Source organism: Aulostomus chinensis, chromosome 14, assembly GCF_037954235.1.
Source record: "Aulostomus chinensis isolate RoL2024-O1b breed Wild chromosome 14, RoL_Achi_v1.0, whole genome shotgun sequence".
Classification (NCBI taxonomy): Eukaryota; Metazoa; Chordata; class Actinopteri; order Syngnathiformes; family Aulostomidae; genus Aulostomus; species Aulostomus chinensis.
The window spans coordinates 17080909-17105328 of record NC_141333.1 but is presented as its reverse complement, the minus strand read 5'-3'; the positions used below and the strand labels follow the sequence as shown (position 1 = coordinate 17105328).

Sequence of the window (24420 nt, the reverse complement as noted above, 5' to 3'; positions counted from 1 at the left end):
ACCGAGGGTCCCTACAGCTACACGGCCAGCTTGTCAAAACTGTCTTTAAACATGGAGGCTGTCAGGCCTTAGAGACTGAGGACCCCACCAGGAGAGGACAGGTACTACAAGCACATTTATTTAGGAGGTTTTTCATGTTATCTTGTTTTTTTCGGACAGTTTGACCAAAACACGACAGACAAAAACACGTGGTCAGGCAAGTCCAACACTTTAATACAGAAAATTACAGATATGGCACAAAACATATTAGTTTACGTCTCTAAAATAACCTGCTAAACACAACAAATGTAAAACAATTCAGTTAAAACATCTATACACTGGCAAATGTACACAATATAAAACACATATATACACTCTTTTAATATATTATTATATAAAGATTTGTTTGTTTTTTTTCTTTTAACCTTTAAAACTGGAAGCCGAACAGCTTGAAGAGGGAGTGTTTCACAGGAGATGAGGAGCACTGAATATCAAAATGACACATCACATTCTGGATAGGTAGTTTTTACAAACAGTTGTTGGATCTTGTGTATTTAGCATGCCGATTTCTGAAATAATACTTGAAGTAGACAAAGAAATAACATTTAAATACACAAAACATGCTGTTCAAACCCTTTAAGTGCTATTGGACTATACAGGATCTAGAGGCCACACAGCTCTGCACTCAAAACACAGTGTGGCATTAAATGCAGCTTCATACAGGGTGGAGTGTGAGGAGTTTATGCACGGTGATGATGAGGACGAGGATGAGAAGGAGGAGGAGCAGTGGAGTAAAAAAATGTTATAATTACAAAAAAAAAGAGTCTGTTTAGCTGCCTTCCAGGTCAGCAAACATAATTAGGAGTGACCTTTTTGAACCAATTAATAGTGACGACAACATGTTGCACTGGACCGCAAACCACATGACAGTTTTAACTGTTGTGAGTCTGTGTGAGTGACAGTGAATCCTTCACATGACACAAACATCACAACATTCACTATTTTGAACAAGAGTCCAAATCCCCGCTCTCGTCACTCTTTCCTCAAGCTGGTGATGCTTCCACCTTCTGTTTGTTGCCATGTGTGAGAATAATATATATATATATATATATATATATATATATATATATATATATATATATATATATATATATATATATATATATATATATATATATATATTTTTTTTTTTTTACAAAAGCAGCAAAATGAGGAGGAGGAGTGAGAACAAAGAATGGCTGTTGAGGGTTGCAGCAGCCAGAGTCTGTGACGTCCCTCGGCTGTAAATGCGTGGAGTCCTCGGGGGGTTCTGCTTCAGTTTGCTGGGCGGCAGCGCCTTTAAATCCTCCAGAGCGCCGTAGGCTGCCATCGAAAACTCTGGGTCCCCTGTGGTCAGCAAGTCAAACACACAGGACTGAAAGTACACATCCTCCACCTGCAGAGTCTCTCTACACTTGGCTGTGGCACGCTCCACCGTGTAGACTTGGTGAGGGGGGCGCAGTGGACCCAGCTCTGTGTTGGTGCCCTGCCCGGCGCCTGGCAGGCGATGCTGCTGGCTCTGACGGCCCAGCGTGTGCTCTTTGATGAGCTCGTTGCGTGGGCAGCCGTGCAGGCAGAGCTGCAGTCCGCCATTGTCCTCTGAAAAGTCCAGGGTGTCTTCTGGCATGCGGACTGCAAAGGTCAGGTAGCTGCCAACGCGACGGACGATGATGGATGTGCCAATGTAACGGGCCTGGATCCTCACCTGACGGCCCACCCCGGAGCCACCGCGCTCTACGATGGTCAGGCTACCACTCTCACCACCGCTGCGAGTCCCATCCTGAAAGGCCACTGGCAGATCCTCTGTGGTGGCCTGGTACACCTTCTGATCCGTGCAGCCGTGATAGGACTTGAAAATCACTGTAATCTGAAACAGAGGGAGGAACAAAATCACTATTTTTTGCACTTAAATTGTTGACCCTACATGTAACAACAGATAAACTACCAATACCTGTTAAAATGTATTGATGACATCCTTAAGATATGCTCAAATTAACCCTTAACAAGACAAGTACCGCTTACAACCACAAGGTGGCAGCAGGAAACCAAACATGTAAAAGCCTGTAGTTCTACTCTTTTTTTTTTTTCCACTGGTGTATTATGACATCTAACCTAAGATTGGAAGATCCCCTGGACTATTGACATAATACGAGCTAAACAGATAAATGCTACAACAAATGACCAAAGTAAAACGCCACATGGTTCCCCTCCCAACACTACACTTGGACTCTCCACTTTCTCCAATGGTCTTCCACAACGTCTTCCTCTGGCACTGCTGGTCCTCGCTCAGTGACTGACTGGGATTTGTATTCCAGCTGAGCTTTGAAAAATTGGGGTCTAACCTGTGTTTCTTCAAAGTAACTGACAACGCGGTGGTTGTGGTTACGTTTACACTTGCAGGGGGATACTGTATTTGATGGATGATTTCCTGTCTGAAGTCTGGCAGTAGAAAACAACTCCGAAAGCATGATGGGGCGTGCGGGCTCTGGCACAGGGAGATACGCACCCACCACAGGTTTGGATTGGGCTTTACGCACAGAACAAATACCTTGGAGACTTGGTGCTGCATGGGTGGAGTTTAATCCAATATTTTGTTTGTCTGTCAGCAAGATTACTCAAAAAAAATAAAATAAAATCTGAACTTTTCACTGAAGTTGGTGGAGGAGTGCGGCATGAGCGAGCAAGAATCTCTCTTGGTAACTCTTCCATTAGGTTATCCTGCCTTCTAGTTGTATGCGCTTTGTTTTCGAATTGGAGGTTTAGTTGACATAAAACTAATTACTTACTATTTTATAAAGCAGCTTAATGATGTCATTTTACTAAGCTGAGCCTTAATGTAACTTTAAGTGCCACAGATGAGATTCAGATTCGAACAATTAAAAAGTTTTTGGGCATGAAAGACCAGCCTTTTTAATTAACTGGATAAATAATGCCTTGCTATCCAATTATGCTTTTATTTTTCCACATGATTCCATATTTACACAGAAAGCGCCCAGTTAATTATTTGACCAGAGGGGTGAAAAAACATTCCAGATTGTGGTGGTGGAGGAAAATGTTTGAATGAACGTTAATCACAACCATATGACCACCCATGTGTTAAAGGTAGAGCGCTCAAGCATGTCTGTGATTCAACACCAGCGAAGGTCTCCCTCCTCTCTTTTCCCCTCACAGATCTGAAGGAGCTCCAAGACAAGAGGAATGCTGGAGGCTCGAGAGGCTCCGTGGAATGACGATTAACTTCACATGTTTGATACTTTATGGCATTAGTAAGCCAGCACTCCCCAAACCAGTGTACTGGTGCAGGCTGTAAGGTTCCACCTAAATTGGAGATAAGGCGGCACCAGGGAGAAGAGCGGAGCAGTTTCCCCTCACCGTGATGACACATGAAACACAGATTTACTCTTGGTCCAGTAAAGCAACAACCATCCTCACCTTGCTGGTTGCAGTGGCGCTAGAACCGAGCACAACAGGCACATTGGTCACCTGCACCGACAGGAAGCGGTTATCAATCAGAGGCCACGCCCCCTCCACCTTGCAGGTCTGAAACTCATCTCGGAACGTCCGTAGGTGTGGGTCCCCGAATAATCCACAGTGGGCGTATTTCTTCTGCTGACCAGCCGGACCAGAAGCAAGAACCCGATTCTCGTAGTTGCACAGCTCCGACACAGCCGGCCGTGACGTGCTAGGGACCTTCGCTGAGGAGGTGGGCCCATCGCTGGAGCAGTTGTGCTGAGAGAATAACTCCTTAATTCGGAAGACGGCTGAGTGGTAGACCAGGTCGCCCCTACAGCTGCGTGCCTGTCGGCGGGTGCACAAAGCGTAGGCCCGCAGGGCGATGCAGTAGTCCACATCCAGAGCCACGTCCTCCTGTAGACCACTAGAGGGGGAGGTAGAAGCCACATACTCTGCGTTGCAGCGCTGGATTCGACACTGCTGACAGTGAGCTGCAAAACACAAATAACTATCATTAGCATTTAGCACTGCCAGCTCATTAATATAATAACATCATGCGTCACTGACATCTCCTAGCAAAAGTGCTCGCATAGATCGCATCAGTCTCCACCAGTAAGAAGCTTAAATTCATCGGTCATTTACAGATATTCTCAATTCACTAGGCAGCAGAGTGAAAATGTTTCCACCATCAAGTTCAGCTCAATCAGGAGAGCCATTAAAACCCAAATATGTGAGCACACGAGGCCATGATCCCACACTGGGCTACAGAGTCAGTCAAAACTTATTTCCCCCAACGAGCCCTCACAGAAATAGCACGTAGCCTCGACGGTAGGAGGAAACCAACCTGTGTTAGTTTGCTGGAGGGTGTTGAGTGTGGTTTGGCTGTTGCTGAGGTAATTGAAGTCCATTAAGCTACAGTGCATGGCGTGACGGTGCTCAGCGTACGGGGACAGCTCATGTCAAGAGGATCGCCGTAGGAATATCACGAAAGGTCACGTTTCCGGTTATGGCTCACGGATGGATCAATCAAATTATTTTTGTGGGGGAAAAAGGAAAAAAAAAAACTCACATCAAGTCCATTTCAGTTTTGCGGTACTTTATTTAGTTTTCAAGCAAGACTCTGTTGCAACAGAATAATCATCTGTTTACTACAAAGCTCCGTCTAATCCCCTAACACCCTGGACAAAGACGACAAGATAAGCACGGGGATTTCAAGCCTGTGCATGCGAATATTTTGCACCACCTCTTTTTCATACAAGTGCGATGCTCTGAGGGGGTACCATAGATGATTAATGCACGTCACAGTCGCTGCACTTCAACACGAGCGCTGATAAAACTCAGATGGAGTGTGAGGTCAAGCTAGAGGCATTCTACATCCCTCCTCTGAATTCCAGCAGGCATCGCCCGTCCTGCTGCGAGGTCAACAGAGCCGGCCCTGATTGACACTTTTTGACCATCACCGCATGCACAGACATCAACAAACCGAGCATCTCCCTTAAGGGTCCTCGTGCTCTGGTGCTTAGCGGGCCGACAACAAGTGTGAGAAGCATGTGGGAAACATCAGAGCAGAAAAAGGGAAATGTGGATTGACCACATAAACAGCACTGGTAGGAGTGTATTATGGGTTTGTAGAAGAAGGGTTGCAGCGGGATAACAGACTCAAGGTACTGATGTGTGAAAATTGACGGTTGTCACACAGAGTACACTGGTTATATACAATATTGAATTTACTAGGTTAGTGTTTTAAATACGTGTTTATATCATTTTTCCTGTCAGCCAAGACATATTTTGTTCAAATGTAACGTGAAGGTTAAACCGAAGACTCTTGTTGTAATTGATATTAACAATAATAATGACAGTGTAATACCATATATCTTTCAAACACGTTTATCATGAAAAACTCATACCATAGCAGCGTAACTACATTAAAAGTGTCCGTGTTTTTAGACACAAAGATGGAGATGAAGAGTCGGATCTTAAAGTACCCTCCTGGCTGTTTCATAACTTATATTATCAATATTATACCAATAATACCACAGCCACAAAATATCTCCAAATCAGAGCAGGAGGAAATTTTAGATACAATAAAATGCTAGAAAACCACTTAAATAACAGATAATAAACAGCAAATCATAATGCTAACACTTATTTATCTTGTTTATGCTGCATTTTATTGTAATACTCAACCTCACATAATAGATGACTTTACTCCATGCAACTTTAAATGTCTTTGACCAACTATTAAGCATATCTCAACCATGATCTTGGGTAGTACATTCAGTGTCTGCAAGATATAACAAAGCAGTACCAAAAAAGTAAAATAGGAAATCGACTACTGACAATAGCTGAATGTTATTTTTTAATTTTCTTGACAGAGAAATCACTAAATTTCCATTTTTTTTATTTTCAATGTGTTGATAAGAGCTTGTATTTCTTAGTAAAATGTTATTCTGTTCCGTTTTAAGTCTGAACTGACACTAAATCATGCCATCATGTATTAACAAAACATGAATCCCACAATAGCAGGTGGCACGGTTGTAATGGCTGAATAAATCGTCTAACTGCAGCTTTATTGACTGATTTTAATAACAGTTTATCTACAAACCCATTTTACAAATTCAAAGGTCAGATGGTGTTAATGTTTCAGGGCTGCAAACTTTTAAGGTCCTCGATATAAAACTGAGATGCACCAAATCCAGTCTGTTAATCAATAAACCCGAGGATCCAAATCACACAAGCCCCGGTGTTGTGTGGCACTATTAGCCGGTGGTTTGGCTTCTCATCTCGGTCGCTTACAACACGTTCAGAGGCCAAAAAGTTGGACCCCCATGCATGTTAGCTAACGGAGTTAATAAATGAAGCATGAATGGGGAAAATACCGTGGAGCAGCTCCGACGTCAACTCCAACAGTCCAGACTGGGTGTAGATCTCACACTCGTGACTAAACTGACTTAAGTAACCACTCGGAGTTCGATTAACGGTATTTTTCTAGTTAAAAACGAGCTCTTTTACACCGACTCGGGGTGCCGGACGCCAGTTGCTAGTGAGCGATGCTAACTGGGGGCTAAACCCGAACTTCATACAACTTAGTCGACGTTGACCAGCAGAGACACTTGTGGAGGATGAAGTCTAGTGAGAAGTTGATTAGAAACTCTTTATTGACGATATTTGTTAACTCTAAAAGTGGGTTTTTTTTCTCCCTAAAACCGTAAACAAGGTTAACTCGTGCTTCTCGGCTAGCGATCCAGGCAGGCTGGGAGACTCCGCAACAACACATTACTTTGTCCCAGCAATGGACTGGATACTTTTTTGTTTTTAGTAACAGCACGTTTTCTACTCGTCTTAACGCACAGAGACGTGTGTGTGTGTGTGTGTGTTAGTGAGTGTGTATGTGTGTGTGTGTGTGTGTGTGTGTGAGAGAGAGAGAGAGACTAGGAAAAGTTGCAAGTCGTTAAACATTTCAGCAGCACCACGCCAGGAAAAAGTTAACTTTTCCCACCTCCGTTCCAGAGTGTACGGGGCGCAGCTTTACATGCGGGGACTCGAGTGGAACAGCACGGATTGAAAATCAGCGCTTACCTGGTCGAAAGAGCAGCGAAAGTAGAACCATCGTCAGCGTTACACAGTCCCAAAGCTGCCGCTTAGCCGAGATCTGAGGTCCGCTTCTCCCCATACCAATCCATTCAGTTAGAATGGAGATCCTCGACTGCTTCTCATCGACACTGCGGCTGCGGGGAATCAGACAAAAATTCGTCTTCCTTTCCAAGCGCTGTCATTCAAAAGGGGCCCCTGTCTTCAGGGCGGCTCTACGGGGGAGGGGTCTAAAGTATAGCCGGGGCCCAGAGGTGATTCCTGGCCAATGAAAGACTAATTATTCACTAACCACTTGATATTTACATGTAGTGGCAATTACGGGGGATGAGGACAGTGGAAAAGTGCCCCCCAACATTAGAGGGGCGGTGTGAAGTTACAATTGCCCTGATTATAAGGGAGGAAACACAGGTTGCTGCTGGGTTCTAATAAACAGTTGCTTACAGTATATAAGAGCTGAGGTTACATTTTAAAAGTGATAAACTATTATTGCAGGGCAGAAGTAAAAAAACTACATGCTGCAGACTTTGCACTACAAAACTCTGAGGACATCTGTGCTTCTGGACGACCCCCCCCCCCCCCCCCCCCAACACACGCACACACATACACACATAGCACACACACTCCTCCTGAAGACAAATGTTTTCAACATTAAACAGCATTCTCTCACCTGTTGTTTTCACACTCCTGGAGGTGACTAAATAAGGTGCAAAAGAAATAAGGAAACGCCAAAAAAGCACGATCATTGTCTTTTGTTGTCACTTTAAGAAAAAAGAAATCAGATTAAACGTTCAATTATGTTTTCTCTCAGCGAATCTCAGTGTGCTATTAGTTTTTCCATGACTTTGTCAGTTAGCAACTTGTGTGTTACTCTTTTCCTTTTGTGGCCAACTTTCCATCTCTCTCCCTCCTTCAACGACACTTCGTCTTTCATTTGCACAGCTGCTGTGAGGGCCGGACCATCTGTGAGGCACACAGTTTCAGCCCTCTCCTGAGACTTTACTCTGTGGTCTTTCTTTCTTTCTTCTTCTTTTTTTTTTTTAAACAGTAAAAATAAAGTATTTGAATGCAGTAACCGATTACAGGTTAAACCACTGGTGTTAAAAAACAGGCAAGGTGATTTCTAGAATTAGATTAAAAGTTGAAGCTTTGTTTGGGTGCAGCTGTAACATTTGGGTTGTAGCCTCTCCACCTCCCTCCTGACTTTATGAGAGAGAAGTGAACCCAGACAGTTACTGGATCACTGGTTTTTCTATACACATGCAGGCTCCTCCGGCCACACAATTGTGTGATTCAGGTGGCCTGTCAGTCTTGTGAAAGGTCTTCACAGGTCCATGTTGATGTGGGACTATATATATATATATATATATATATATATATATATATATATATATATATATATATATATATATATATATATATATATATATATATATACTCTTCTGACATGAACTTGTACATAACGAAGACAGCTCAACCCAAGTGGAACATTTGGATTGTTCTTAGCTGCCAGAGGGGCCTCTGTCACACTGGATCCACTGTGCCAAGTTTATCCCCCCAGAGAGCTCTACCTTACTCTGTTTGTTCAGCTAATTTTGGAGGCTTGGTCGGTTGATCTGCTTTATGGCTTTGCTTTATGGTCACACTTTAAATCCCCCCTTAAACAGGTTACACTTCCCTTGACAACTTAGATGCGGGGCACTCTGGGAGAAAGATGTTGTGTGTCTAAGTTATAAGAATTCCTCACCTGTTATTCTGTTCATCCTCATTACAGTTATACTTCATTTCCTGTAGGAGAGAAAACATTTTGTTTACTTCAAACTGAGAACACATTGATGCTGCAGCATGAATCGTAGTTCAATAACCTGCTGGCTACTTCAATGAAATGAAGTTCCTCACTGCGAGACTGATGAGCAGTGAAGCAAACAGTTAATTGATCCAGGTGGACGGTAAGGATGAATTCAGCACATGAAAGAAACTCCAAGACCGCCTGTCAGGCTTGATGTGTAGAGAAAGAAGCTCTTTCTTCCCATGTTTCCTCATGAGCGTATTGCATTGCATGACCCAACAAATATGTATATCACATCTAAAAGAAGAAAGTGAGAGCAGAGTGTGCATCATGTAAGGAAAAAACGTTGTTTATCCTGCTGCCCGTGGGTGACATGTTCTTGTACAATTGTGTTCTGAAAAGTTGCTTTATTAAAAAAAAACAAAACAGAAAAGGTAGTGAGAGAGGAGAATGAGAGAGAAAGAATGGGAAAGAGGGGGATGGGAGGAGGAATGGGTGTGTGTGTGTGTGTGTGTGTGTGTGTGTGTGTGTGTGTGTGTGTGTGTGTGTGTGTGTGTGTGTGTGTGTGTGTGAAGGGGGTGGGGGGGTGGTTGAGGATTGGGTTTCCTCTGACTGTGTGTCTGGGCAGCTCCACATGTTCCTCATTAAGGTCCTCACACTGTGGGACCAGCTCCACACCAGGATGCTTGTTTTTGTTATTAGGTCCGATGTGCTGTGGTCTGGTGAAAGCCTGAAAACAGGACCAGCGCAGGACCATCTCCTAAGCCCTCTCCCACCTTACGTAGAACATCTACACATGGTTCAGTCAGGGCCTTGTCTTATGTTTAGTCTGTAACCATGAGGCAGAGGCTACATATACATGAATGGTAATAATCTGTTGAAATAAGACAATATTTCAATGAAGGTGTTTATATGCCGCAGCGCAAAACTATAAAGATTGAAGACAACCAACAGCATTAAACTGCTTTGTTGGACATCAAAGTGTCCCTCTGGAATCTGATTTTCAACAAACTGACTGGTATATTTGAGTTTTCTCAAGCTAATAATGCAGAAAACTGTACTTAAACCTGAATTTGGAAGCTACAAGCTGCATCATGTGTCATAAAGCAGTTTTAGTGTTGCAAAATGCTGCAAAAAGACAATGCAATTCAATAACGCCACAAAAAAATCATCATACAGTCCACATTTTCATCAAATTATTGCTCATTCCATGACCTTATTCTGCTCAAGATTTGAAAATGCTGTTTACATGGCTGCGTGTTGTTTAGAGTTTTTTCTTCAGAATTTTGCCACCCATATATATGTCGCTAATCAGGTTTCAGATATGTTTCTTTATTGAACGATCGAATGTAAATATGCCACAAAGGTTGATGTCAACAACTGCAGCAACAGATTTCCATTCAAATGTAATCTGACAATCAATCATGAGTTAAATTGCAGCTTTCACACTGTATTTGGTGAGCGGAAGACACATTTCCACCTTGGCGAGCGATAAAGTTTCTTTCAATTCTATTCTAAAACTGCTTAACCAGCAGTCTTTTAGCTATCAACAGGTCAAACTTAAACACTTTTATGGAAATGCAGTGTTTACAAAGTGATAAAAAAGTACAGTTGCAGAAAATTGCAGATTTTTCATGCTTCTGATTTTGGTTTAATTTCATGCCTATCTAGATTCGTCAACTGAGACCGGTATCATGTTCCTTCAAGAGTCTGACACCAGAGATCAGAATCAGAAGTAGCACGCGCTCTCTGCAGCCGTCCGCTATAAGAGACACACTTATTGAATTTTAAACAGGAACCATAGCAAATTGAGTGTTTTTTTTAAGGGCCCCTGTCTGAAATGAAATGGCCTATAACACAGCAAAGACATGGAGAGTGAGAGAGAGATAGAGAGATATAGAAAGCGTGTGTGTGTGTGTGTGTGTGTGTGTGTGTGTGTGTGTGTGTGTGTGTGTGTGTGTGTGTGTGTGTGTGTGTGTCTGGTTCAGGCCTCTTGCTGTTGGGAGATCTGTTATCTCAGTAGAGATAAGGGAAACTGTGGTGTGAGTGTATACGGGGCAGAGAAGATAGCATCTCCACTCAAGGATCCCACTTACAGCACCCTGACTGATAGCTGACAGCACACACAGGGGGGCTCGCCGAGTGTTTTTCTAGGTACCCCTCAACAGGTATCCAAGCCGGCATTTGTTTACATTGCTTCTTTGGATCTTTTCCTTGAGTAAACAAAAAGTATCACAGCAAAAAGAGAGTTCTTCCCCCGCTCTATTTTGTCTGGAGGTTTTTATTCATTTATTTTAACATGAAAAAAATAATTATTCTGTTTGTTTGTTTTTTCTTTTTCTTTTTTGCTTCACTACACGGAACCAAATCTTTTTCTTCATTTTCACAGAATAAATGTTTACACAGCTCCGGGTTCATGAATAGACACTCAACTGACAGGTAATCCTAGCTCTGAGGTTAAAGGGTCATACTGGCCTGATGAGGGATGATGCGTAAAATAAATGGCGAGCAGCACACACGGGGACCTGTGATGTCCTCAGCCAAAGGGAGAGAGTTCAGGGCCATTTGACCTCTGACCTTAAGAATTGCTTTTTTGTTTGTGTATGTTTTTTGATGGTTAAACCTCACCCCGATCTTGAATTCTAAAATATTTCACGAACTGTTTTTCTTTTCCTGGCTGATAAATCAAAATTGCAAAATAGTTAAACACATGTCTTCAAAACCATGATACCTCTTCCAGACAAATGTATGAAAACTCCTCTTTTTTAAATTCTGTCGTGGAAACAAGCAGATGTGTCCTGTGACAAACCTCTTTGCTCTCAGGACTTAAATAATAATTCCTTTGGACCCTTTTTTGTTGGTACAATGCAAAGATTAAACTTAAACTATTTGAATATTTGATTACTTTGTGGTAAATTTTGCTGCCGTAACCTTTGGATGCTCAGTTTTTAATCATTCTAAAAGTAATCCGGCACTGTCACAGGAAGTTTTAACAAATAAACAAAGCAAGTTGTTATATTTTACGGTAAAATACTTTTCAGTTATTTCATTCAATTTAAATACTTCTGACATGAAATTGCACATAAACACATTAGTTCTTGCAGCTTAAATATCCATTTCCATCTCTTTAGCCCGTGGTGAGACATAGTTAAAGCTGATAAAGCCTCTTCTGCCATGTGTTGTCAACTATTTGCCCTTTACACCTGGCTGGCTTGAGACTTAATCTGCAGATGTATATGAGATAAAGAGTGTCCTTCACTTAGTATGCAGTTGCTGTTATTTCTGCATTGGCTCATCCAGATATATATGGTTGCTACTTTACTGATTAATTTAGCTGCTTAAATCTTTTAAATCTTAGCCAAAAAGGCATTCAGAGAATGTTACCTCTTGTGAGTTGGTTTAAGGATTTAAAGAGTGAAGGGACGTGGCAGGGAAGATCTACCAGCCACTGCTTTATACTCTCAGAGCTGATATGCGCTGGGAATTTGATATGTCAGCGTTGCTTCGAGCAGATGTTTGTCACGTTCACCTTTAGAAATCATCTGGTCCAAGCTTATCTACAGAAGATGCATCCAAATATTGTTCACTGGAAAAAAAAACAAACAAACAAAAAGAAACCAAACACTGCTATGAATGTGTTTAGGAGTTATGATTGTTTAAATTCCTCATTATTGCTGAATGACCTCATGATAATAATTTTTATTGTCCCTTTCACAATAAAACAACTGGCAACGGCAACCCGACAACAGGGTCTGTTAACATTATTTTCTTTGTGAAATCTTTATTAGCATCTTTATGTATGAGGACGAGTCAATAAATAAAAGTAACTTACCTCAGCTCAGTGTGTTTGTGGTTATACGCCGTATAATGAATGGGCAGATGCCGTTAACCCTCGTTCCCCTACAACTTCAGCTGGCCAACTAAGAACTTGGGCAGCTACAGGGACAGATAGCCATTGGAATCAAAGCACATGACAACAGCTGTCTGTTTCAAGAATCGGCACTTTGATTAGAGTAGGATGGTAGTGAGCGATGTGGCCTAATTCCTACATATCTGGGTAGGGCACTTCTGAGAAGAGTGAGGAAAAAAAAGAAGCTAAATCATAGAATGGAAAGATGATTAAAGCACAATTGCATATCCTGAAACACTCTCACATACAGAACATTTATATTGCTTATATTTATAGAAAGGCTTGAAGCCATGAGTCACTTTTGGAAAGCTTATTCTGTAAAACTCCATCAGACAAACAGAAGAATGCAGTAGATCATTGGCCTCACTGCAAGCGGAGCATGTGTGCAACGTGAATAAGACCCCTGTGTGTTATTATGGTCCTTATCCACCTCCACCCCAGACCCACCCCTCTTGCTGTCTCTCTCTCTCTCTCTCTCTCTTTCTCTCTCTCTCTCTCTCTCCTTTTATAGCTATTCTTTATGCATTTTAGCTTTATTTTTATCGTTCAAGCACCCGAGACGCCATTGTTTATGTTTGGTAACAATCACTGCACACCCACAGCTTTATCTACATCCAATTCTTTCATGTGGTTGTCACTTTTAAATCATGATATGTGCAGAACTCACAAACAAGAGAGATCATGCCCCGTAATGCGTGTTTGGTTATCGTTTGGCTGCTGCAAACAGGCCTAAGAGATGTGAACGTGATTAACCTTGCCAGACTGACTCAGCGCGCTCGCTCCTTGATATAAGCCTGCGTTCCTGATGATTTATAGATGTGAAGTAGTCAGCCACAAGGCCTCAGGCTGAGGGAGAGCGAGAGGGAGAGCAAAACAACAGTGCTTAATTCAAGTCTGACAAATATTATGCAGGAAATCCATACAGACTGCTCCATCAAATCTTTCAGACCCCCTGGTTCTTCCACAGTTGTAAATTGCAACTTGTAAACTCACAGATTCCACATTAACAAAGCTGAAAGAGAGAAGAAAAAAAACATTGTCTGCTTGAGTTTACTTTGTGCAGTAATTCACCGTACTGTTTCTGCTTTCCCCCAGACAGCAGAGAAAATGCATCTTTGCAAGCTCCCTGGGAAATGAGCCTTGGAACAGATGTGGCCATCCAATAAAAGTGATTCTTAATCCTGAATGCATTTCTCAAAGTTGTGAAATTGCAAAATACCTCATCGGCTACATATGATTCATCCAGCATTGTTCTTTCCAGCCTCCCAGGGTCTGTTGAGTCCAATCTTTTTAGGCAAGCAGCTGTTCACTCAGACAGCTGCGTCGGCCATTCATTGCAGCCAAGAGGCAATTAAAAAATCAAGCCAATGTTGTGTTTCAGTTGATCCATTGCTATTTCTACATATAATCCCCTCTCTCATGCCTCCCCTATCTTTTACTTACACACAAAGCAACTTCTCAGGCACACACACACACACACACACACACACACACACACACACACACACACACACACACAAACACACACCATCAACAGGCCAATGCTAGGAAATTTGTATGGAGATTTTTTTTTTTGTTGGAGATAAAAGGTCCAAATTCTAGTGACATGGCATCATTGGATTTGGGGCATTATTGAGGTAAGAGCTGAGAGGAGCCACGTAATCTCTAAGATTTACTGGTCTGCAGATTTTTTCCATATCTTCTTCAGTGAAGGTATGTGGCCACTCAAAGTCTGACTGGCGTCACAGTGGCATTCAGTGGAGGGTTAAATCGAGCAGAGGCCATGCATTGTGCCACAAGCGCTGGGGCATTCTTATATGTCTATGTTTTCTCTCTCTCTGTCTCTCTCACACACACACACACACAAACTCACTCACACACGTACTTTATACAAGAGCTTGCATACCCAGTTGTGATCTCCTTCACACACACACACACACACACACACACACACACACACACACACACACACACACACACACTCGCTCTCTCTCTGTCTCTGTCTCTCTCTCTGTCTCTCTCTCTCTCCATACCTCCAGTTGTTCCCTCCTCTCACGGCACACAGCAGGTGTGAGGCGGAGTGTGATAGAGCTGGGCCAGGAGGGGTGCCTGGCTGATATGCAGTTTTAAGAACAGGTTTTCTATTGTTTCAAATGCGTGAGGTCTTTTGGAATTGATTTGGAAAAAACATGTGACGGGATTAAGGCTTTGGCCATGAATATTTCACACACTGGTTTGTAAAATATGATTTCATTCCATTTGCCGTACCTGAAAGAGACATATTGTGAAACTTTTCTGTCATGATTTCTTTTTGGATATGTGGGTGTACTTATCGCCCAACGTGGTGCCGAGGTGACCTGAATATCAGAGCCACTTATGTGACAAACACAGCAGTCATGTTTCTGTGAAACTGTCAGTCAAGATTTGACTTAGCTTTGGAAATGTTGCAAAGCATAGAAAGAAAAAAAAAAAGAAAAGCAAATTGAGCACGTTTCCATAAATTTGTGTGAATCTGTCTGAGCAAAAAAAAAAAAAAAAAAAAAATGGCCTTGAGGAATTACTCTGCTCATCAGTTAAAGATTTGCAGTGTAAGGGCTTATTTAGTAGGACAGAAAGAATTACATTCTCATCAACTTTTCGAAAGTAAACCTTTAAAGTGACTATGTCCTCGAGTGGAAGGACACAGTCTTTCCACAGCAAGTTCTACAAATCAGATTCACCTTTAACCATCTGCAAAGAATTTTTCATGCAGCAGAAGCAGGAGATGATGTGATGAGAGGTCACACATTCTACAACTCAAGCTCGCTGTTGTGGAGAATTCCTATTTTGAGGATTGGTCAAGTCAGAATTTGAATTCTAGAAGCACACTAATCCATGGCAACGAAAAAAAAACCATACTCGGTGTAATATAAGATGATATTTTCCCCTAAATTTGTAAACAATGGTGTAACTTCAAATGCTGAGCAAGCAGCCTTATTAGAAATGTTCCAATTTTTCTGACAAGCAAAAAGCTTTGATGCTGCCAATAACTGGAACTCATTCTCAGTTGTGGAAAGAGAAATATATCAAATTTTATTTTGCACAACTTCAAGTGAAATGTGGTGACATTATTATCCATTCCATGGTTACAAATTCATTTCAATTTGCAGAAATATCAAATTTGTATCTGGAACAGAAACATTCGAATGAGGTCCCTCTTTGTCCTACACATACATACACATTAAATCATATTTAAATATAACGTGTGCGCCCATTTGTTTGTGCTTTGCTCTCACCACCCTCTCTTTGTATTATTCTTGGAAGATGCCATTATGATGTGCAACAGAACATGCCGAGTATAATTGTCGCTAATCAAAGAGATGACTCCATGATTTATTGGTAATGGACGGCTCACAGACAGACCATTGTGTTCGTTGAAAGATGGGATGTACCCAGCTGTAGACTCACTGTTTCCACACTCTGAGAGCCTTAAAAGCACCATCCTGTATTCTGGGAGAGACGGGAAGTATGGATCATATGGGACGGTGATCTTTGACTGGAATCTGGTCCAGTGATTGCTAAGGAGCTTCCCATACTCAAGTACTTCCTGGCTGCCACATGTGTGCTCACGACCCAGACATCCATATGCTTCATTCCCTCTTCTTCCAGTGATGAGTGATAAACAGATCCTATGCCAGGATTCATTTTCCTAAACCTATTTTTAATCTTTAGAAAATCATGGAGCTTATTGCAGATGGATCCTTTTTACTGTGAGTTTTCCGTAACTCCTTCTCTTCCTTCTCTCCTCCTCCTCTTCACCCATTTATTCCTCGACCTCCTCCTCTTCCTCCTGATCCAGACAGGAGCATTACAGAGTAATAGCAGTCGGCTAGGAGCGCTTTCGTAATTGCTTGGGCTCATGTGCTGTGGAAAGCCAGGGCAGGGGCCAGCGGCATCAAAGCCTGACTGATCATTCCTCAGCCTCCCTCCGCTGAAAGGGGGACAGAGGAGAAAGAGGAGGAGGAGGAGGAGGAGGAGGAGGGGGGAGAAACACAAATACAGATGGACAAACAAACCAGGGGAAGTCAAAAGTGAAGCAGATGTGGCGATAGCAGCCGATGGACAGACAGATAGACAGAGGGAAGGAACAGAAGAACCTTAGCTGAGGGGATTCACGTCTCTGCTCCAACACCTGTTAATATTTAACAAACAATGGCGGGTGCAGCAGCAGTGAGCAGGGATGAAGAAGTGATGTTAAGGTGATATCATGGATTATTAAGGTGGGGGTGGGTCTAATAGGGCCCTGCTTGGTGAAGGGGGCAGGAAACTGAGGCAAAAGCAATTTGAGAAGCCCAGGCCTCAGTTTGCAGCTGTGCTTTCAGTTTTTCTCTCCCAGCTACACACAGCTGCAGGATTGACAATACTGCAAGAATTTACCCATGACCTCTCCTCTACTTCACTATGCTTATGCCACAAGGAAATAACAATCATTTTCCTTTGCAGTATAATGCATAAGCTAACAAATATTGTCAAAATGCTTTTCAAAAATACATTGGCATCTTTTCCCAGACCTGCCTGAGCGAGTGGAGCGGCTTACTTCTCATTCATGTCATGTGTTTTTCCACTGAGGAATTCTAACACGAGCAGAGCTAACATGGAAAACATGTGGTCATCTTAGCAGATGTTATCCAGAGTGCAGAGATTAGTAAAAACTACAATAAAACAAGGAGGTAAGGATTTAAGACAGCGTAGGAAGATGCTGCTGTACCACACACAGGGATCAGAGTCACAAACCTACAAAAGGATCTCTTCGGATTGTGATGCTTCGCGTTTGAACTGCTAATTGCGAGTGTGTGTGTGCAGACGTGCCAAACACAGAGAATTTACCCCTGGAATCTTTTTATTGGCTGTTTTTAAAGTTGCCAGATTGTGAAAAGCCCCCCCCCCCCCCGAAAATATCCTGCCTGTAGTGTCGCTTGTACTGCTGAATTCATCTTTGCAGACGCCTCAATTACATCCCACTGATACCCTTAAAGTCAGAGAGGAGCTCAGGAATGCTTTGGTGGGACAACTCCCAAGCATCACTACACACACCATCAGCTCCTAGCACCCCACAGAGAGAGAGAGAGAGAGAGAGAGAGAGAGAGAGAGAGAGAGAGATCGGGGGAGAGAGAGGGATGGTCATCAGTATGTTTGCAGACCAAACTGGGAGGAGGAAAAAGAGGGGATAATATGTGGCACCACTCTGAGAGCTGAGCCCTCCGCCACGGCACTTTTGTTGCCAGATCACAACCAGATGTGCCAAGTGTGTCCAAACAGGCATGACTGTGTGAAGGCAATTTTCAGCAATTTGTCAGATTTTAGAGTTGCCTCCCCCACATGCCTCCCGAAAGACACATACTAATGTTAGAAGAGCACAGCAATCATTTCCAACAGGCTTCCATAAATGCTCGCACTACTCTTTGCCTCTAGCACACAAGTGATGAGAGATATACAGTATGATGTCTGAACACACAAGGGCAAGACACGGCCTGCTCTATTGACAAATAACCACCCACCTCACGCTCATGCATCAGCATTACTGATCTAAATGTGCGGCACATTTATTTACCTTTGTTTGCTGTTGAGTCAAAATCCCTGACAACTCCATAAATCCATCATCTTAACTCACTCTGGACAACAAAACCAAAACAAACAGATAAAAAGAAAAATGCTATTTTTCTTTATCAAGACACCTCATGAATTAAAGTTTCAAGGTTGGGCAAATGGCTTGGTTGATCTTTTCTCTTTTCTGCATTCTCCCTATAATAATAATAATAAGAAGAAAAAGAATCGCATTTTCCCACAGATACAGCGGAAGAAAGTCTGCTTCGTTACCTGTTCGAGACTTTCATAAGAAACTGAGAGCAGTATGGAGTTGTGAAAAGTGGGGATCAGGTATTGAGGGAGTTATGTTGGGGATGGCTGGTTAGGTACAGTCTGATATGTTGGGGCTTTTTTCTCCAACATCACCGTCCACACTTTGGATTTCTCACTTTAACCCTGAACTTAGCCCTGACCCTTGTTGTGCTGTAGAAACAGCCTCAACTTGACCATATCCATACACCAGCTAGAGCAGCACGGTTAGCTTTGTAGCTCAGTAAGGTTCTGGTTCTGAACCTGTTTGGGTTCCTCCTTTCTCTAAGGATTTTAAGTATTGCCTGATTTTTTATATATTTTTTTCAATCTCTGCTTGCTTCCACCCAAAGACCAAAGACGAAACTGGAGATGTTATGTACTGACTATAGGAATGGTTGCTTCAAAACAGGCTAAAAATAAATGAACGTACCCCAGCATGTGGCTATGCCTGCAGTGGGAAAGGGTTTTGTAAGCATTCAATTGTGGGTCAAATGACAATTGCAGTAGTGATGGGGATTAATTAGCTCCAGCTCCAATCAGCTTTAAAAAAACAACAACAACAAAAACGGGAATTCCAGATAAAAGTGATCATTTTCTCACTTCTATTGTCAAGGACACATGAGAAAATCAAACAGGGAGCCAACTCCTCTATTTGTTATGGGAAAGGGGCTTTTTTTCAGTGTGTTGCATGGAAGTGGGAATATGCAATGTGAGAAAGGGTCAGTACTTCAGCCCAGGGTGTGCCCCGCCTCACACCCAACATCATCTGGGACTGGCTCCAGCTCTTGGATAGACGGCTATGCCAACAAGGTGCACCTTCCTTCCCTCTCTCCCACCTCCAGCCCCTGATCTCCAAGTCAAAACATGACTCATTCTCAGCTCCTTTACCTTCCTATTACCTCTTATAACTGTGCAGTTTTTTTCAACTTCTCTTGACATAATCACAACAATCTATAGCTTCTGCAGCCTTGCATGTCAGGAAGTGTAAGCAGGTGATCTACGGATGGGGGTGAAGAGGTAAGGTGATGCTGCACTTTTTGGCTCACAGCGACAGAAATCTTTGTCACAAACAGCAAACCAGGAACTTCAGGGAAGCTCTGACTCTGTTTAGTGCAGTGAAAGGACACATGACACTCTTAGATGCTAATTGGAAAAACACGTGGAAGTGGTCAGAGTCTCTAATATGACATTTTCACTTTAGTATTTTAGCTGTGAAGTTTGCTGGCTACAAAGTTCTTTTTCATTGAATCCCACCCACCTAGTTTGACTTTTTTTTCCTTTCCCAGAGACACACTTTTAGGCAGCAAGTCTGAGTCTTCTAAGGAGAGCTGAATCAAGAGGAACTGGACTTTTAATTAACATTAACATTTAATCTCTCATCCAGGGGGCTTCTTCACTTCTCGATCATTGAATAACCTGAACGACTGAGAATATGTACATCCCAGGATTCAGAGCGATGAAAGGGACAATTGTGGGAGGTTTTGCATAACGTTTCTGTCAGTCATGTGTCTTGTTACTCTGAGAGAGAGCTCAAATTCACCACTAATGCCTGTTTTAATTTGTTGCCTCATTGCTCTGGAATTCTGGATAAATTGCCTTCATTGTTAATCTTGCTTACAAAATGGGAAGTCTTGTTAGGAAAGTTTCTGAGTGTTTACTATATTCATTGCAGTTTGTTGTTTCGGCTTACATAACAGAGGGAATTTTTGCTCGTACTTAAGGAAAATGAAATGTCAAACGGACTATTCAAACATGGCATATTCCAACATAATTACATTTGAAATATACAGTATGTACTGTCCTCACCATTTGGATATGTAACTCCATATAATTCAATCAGTATGGAAATGTAAACTTTTGGTGTTATGCCAATAAAATGGCAACATTCAGAAAAAGAAAGTTTGACTTTTGATTGAAACTGAAATTGCAAGAAAGACACAAAATGTTGTGATATAAACGGGTCTAATACAGAAATCAAGTTCCAGCCCGTAAAACTAAAAAAGTTGTGGGTTTTCCCTTCTTGTGTGTGTGTGTGTGTGTGTGTCTAGCATTACAGCTGAAAGATGGACAGCAGCATTGGAGTTTTCTTACGGGAATCTGTGGGGGTGTGAGAATGTGTGCACATACTTTTTTCAAGCAGGAGGAACTTTTTTTCGTTTTCTTTTTATGTGTGTGTTTGTGTGTGTGTGTGCGTTTGTGTGTGTGTGTGTGTGTAGTCTTTGCGGTTGATCCAACTTATGTGGGGCGTTTTTCATATGTTTGCGTGTGAAGACTATTGTGTCATGGAGAAAAAAAATCTGGTTCTGAGCGACAGGCAGACGTGGTGCTCGCAAGTGTGCAGACCAGATGCAGGTCATATATTTTAAAAAATAGCCTGGTGTGAGTGCTGTGTACAATATGCATCATTTGGCTCAGCGGTGGATTGTGTTTGTGGAGGGAATATCTGTGTGTGTGTTTGGGTGTGTCTTCCATTTTACAATTATGTTGGCATGCACATATATACATACAGTTTGAAGGTATGTGGGTGACAAAGTATGTTCAGAGAATGTGTGTCCGTGCAGGCTGAGTGTGTTTGTGTATACAGACCCGTAGCAGTTGCTGAGCACCACCTGTGGTTGAGCCCTCCCTCAGGCCTGTTGTGGCTCTAAATAGTCCCCCAGGGCTCACCGGGATTCGGGCTGTGGATGTCAGAGATATTCAGGCACACGCAGATGGAAAGGAAATTCACTGCAAAGTGTCCTCTATCCCCTCTCTCTTTGTTGGTACGGCGGGTTTGTTTCATCTTTTGCTGGCTGACAGATGTCTGCCACCTTTCATGTTTACAGTGGATGACATAGGATGACACAAACGCAACCACAAAGGTATTCTTATTTTTTGTGTGGCATCAGTGTGGTCTGAAAAGTCATCAGCAAAAACTGTTCAAAACTGATCAAAACATTATATATGTGGTTTGTTAAAAAAAAAAAATTAATTTGTGTCCTGAAAAAATCCAGTAAACGCAAAAATGACAAATAGGTTTCATAATCCTAGGATGAATAACATTACATTAGTATACGTTGCAAAACTGCAAACTCTTTTCAAAAATAAGGGAAATGTACCTATGGTGGCATGGTACTTAAGAACAAACATGCATGACATCAGGTGTTCATCAGGTGACCAGTGACGAATGCACAAAGGAGGCTCAAAATACAGCAAAAGCACAAACATTCGGTGCAACATGCAGCGGTAGCTAAACAGGCAGGTTAGGAAGAGGAGGTAGGATCTTAATAATGGAAATATTAGCAATCGCTGGAGCTCTCACACAAAGTAAAGATGACCTCTTCCAGGAGCTAGGAAACGGAATAGTAAATACTCTAAGAGATGGAATACAAGAGCCATGTATCTGCTTGATTGTCAAACAAACTTGAAGCAACCTGCAGAAAAGTTGCAAAAGAGAAAATGTAAATTAGATACATTTCCATCAACTGGCTTTGGGCAAACAAACTTGGCTACGCAACAGTTGTGCAGACAACAGTAATCACAGCTGTCACTGTCACATTTCTGCAAATAAACACAAAAAAAACACTTCAAGGGACATTTTTCTGCAATTGTTTTTATGCTGTCATTGCCCCTTTTCAGTGCCATCCAATATTTGCATTGAATACATTGATGGAAAGTATTGAGACACAGGTAGAGCACATTTGTTGCAGGCAAGGCAGTCACAGAGGAAGTTGATGTGAATTGTAATGAAAAGTTAATGGGGAAAATAAAATAGGACACACAGGGAATATGAAAAACAGCAGGACATGGCATTAAGTCGCATGAATGACATTGTTGACTTGTTTTGTTGAAGTTGTCCTTTTAATGTGATTCTCTTGAGTAAAAACATTCCATGTGACCATTCGATCAAATCTCAGAATGTCACAGTTTGTCCCACATATTTATTCTCACCTCACTGTCTTGTATTTAGCTGGTACATATAAACAAACATGCACACGAACACACACACACACACGTGCACACGCGCACACACACACTCGCACGCACACACACACAGCATGCATTAATGATACAAAGCAATTTTCTGTCTCTGATTGTGAAAGGCTCCATTTCCATTCATTATCTCTCTAACTCAATTTCCGGAGGGGCAGCAGATAGTTACAGCTTGTAACTTTTAGGTATGATTACTAATAACCTGTAATTAGCTTCAAGTTTTAGACGAGAAGAGAAGAGAAGAGAAGAGAAGAGAAGAGAAGAGAAGAGAAATGTGACAAATGTGCTGCAGCTGCGTGTTGGAATGTCGAACTGAATCACAAATGTTAACCTCTCCAAAAGAACAATCTTCTTTGTCTCCCGTGTCTTTGTTGTCTCTTACAATAGCCTTGCTGTCTCTCTCTGGTAAACAGATAAGAGAAATTCTCTCAAAACTAAAACCAGAACACCTCAAATTCAGTGATGCAATCGTGAGGTCACCATCCATCTTACTAGAGTCACAAGGTAAATAATAAATCATGCCTTCAACAAGTTTCTAATTTTAAAAAGGAAGAGAATGAGATTTATTTTCCCTGAAATAAAAAAATATAACGCACATGTGTCTTGCTCACTCAAATCCTCAACACACACATCAACATTTGTCATTTTTCCAAAAGCTGAAATGGCAGACAGGTTTGAGAATGTATGTGTTAGTAATTTGGAAACTTACTTGTGGGGGTTACCAGTGTCATATCCCACAATGCAACGCTGAATTCCTTTAACATGTGGTGAGTCAGGAAAGGGGTGGTTGACCTATGCCTTCCCATGAGCCCCTCGGGAGCAGCTTTGCTCTGTTGCTCAAGAAATCCAGGATCACTGCACAAACTGCTGCGCTGCTTGTGACTGGAATAGTAATCACCTTATTCTCCTCTTCCAACTCAACTCTTCGCGTTCCTTTTGATTCTTTCCACTCTTTCACCACTATGCAATCTCTTATTTGTGTCTCTTTTGTTTCTGCAGCGTGTCTGTTTTAGTCGTCTCAGTATTCAACACAACATTAACTCGGCACATGTAATCCATTATGCTAGGTTGGCTGGGAGAGTGCAGGAAGCTGGGACATGTTGCTCTAGGCCTAATTTCCTCCTTTTTCATGTATGAACACATTTCTACTCTCTGTATTACAAAGCTTCACATCATAACCACAAGGTTTAGTGTCTGTAGAGGTGTGATGGGATTTTGTTTCCATTTCTCATCATGCATAATTTTCATCATGTCTTTGCATAATTCAACAACAGTAGATTCTCCGGTGCAGAGCATGTGGGAAATCAAAATAGAAAAGTAAATATTGTTTGCAGCGCTTTGTGCAGTATTCTTTTCACACGGTAGTCCAGAGGTCAAAGTCCAGGGTAAAGGAATAAAAGCTGCTTTTAAACTCTGTACAGTACAACAGGGTGGACTGTAAAGCTCCCTTATATCATGGAGGTGAGGTACAAAATATTCAGGAATTATTATTCATCCTGATGTAATTCATTGTATAGCAGGAAGAGTTTCTAGGTTACTCTGGTCAGTATGAAAGAAACAAAGAAGCAATGGCTTAAAGTAAACTGGACGCAGTGATCAGCTCTTTCTAAATACTGTATGTGATGACAAACACATACTCTTTACTAATTATTATAGTTGTTACAACCATGTCTGACATGGGGGCAGAGGGTGAGTGTGGGAATTGAAGGAAAATAAAACAATGGAGCAAAAAATATATTAATTAAAAAGAGATTATTAGGAAAAATAACATTTATCACATCAGGCATAACACACTAAGCTTTGTCAACTT

At 41.9% G+C, this 24420-nt stretch overlaps 1 protein-coding gene across 1 annotated transcript; it reads right to left on the bottom strand.

The window, feature by feature from the left end:
- Positions 1-1137: 1137 nt before the first annotated feature.
- rgmd (RGM domain family, member D) lies at positions 1138-23344 on the bottom strand. The gene is made up of 6 exons (XM_086223607.1): positions 23320-23344; positions 21225-21316; positions 8810-8850; positions 7051-7199; positions 3451-3962; positions 1138-1885 (listed from the first exon to the last, which is right to left on the bottom strand). The coding sequence occupies exons 1-6, from the start codon at positions 23339-23341 to the stop codon at positions 1172-1174; spliced, it is 1530 nt and encodes a 509-aa protein (XP_086079733.1). The 5' UTR covers positions 23342-23344; the 3' UTR covers positions 1138-1171.
- Positions 23345-24420: the final 1076 nt, after the last annotated feature.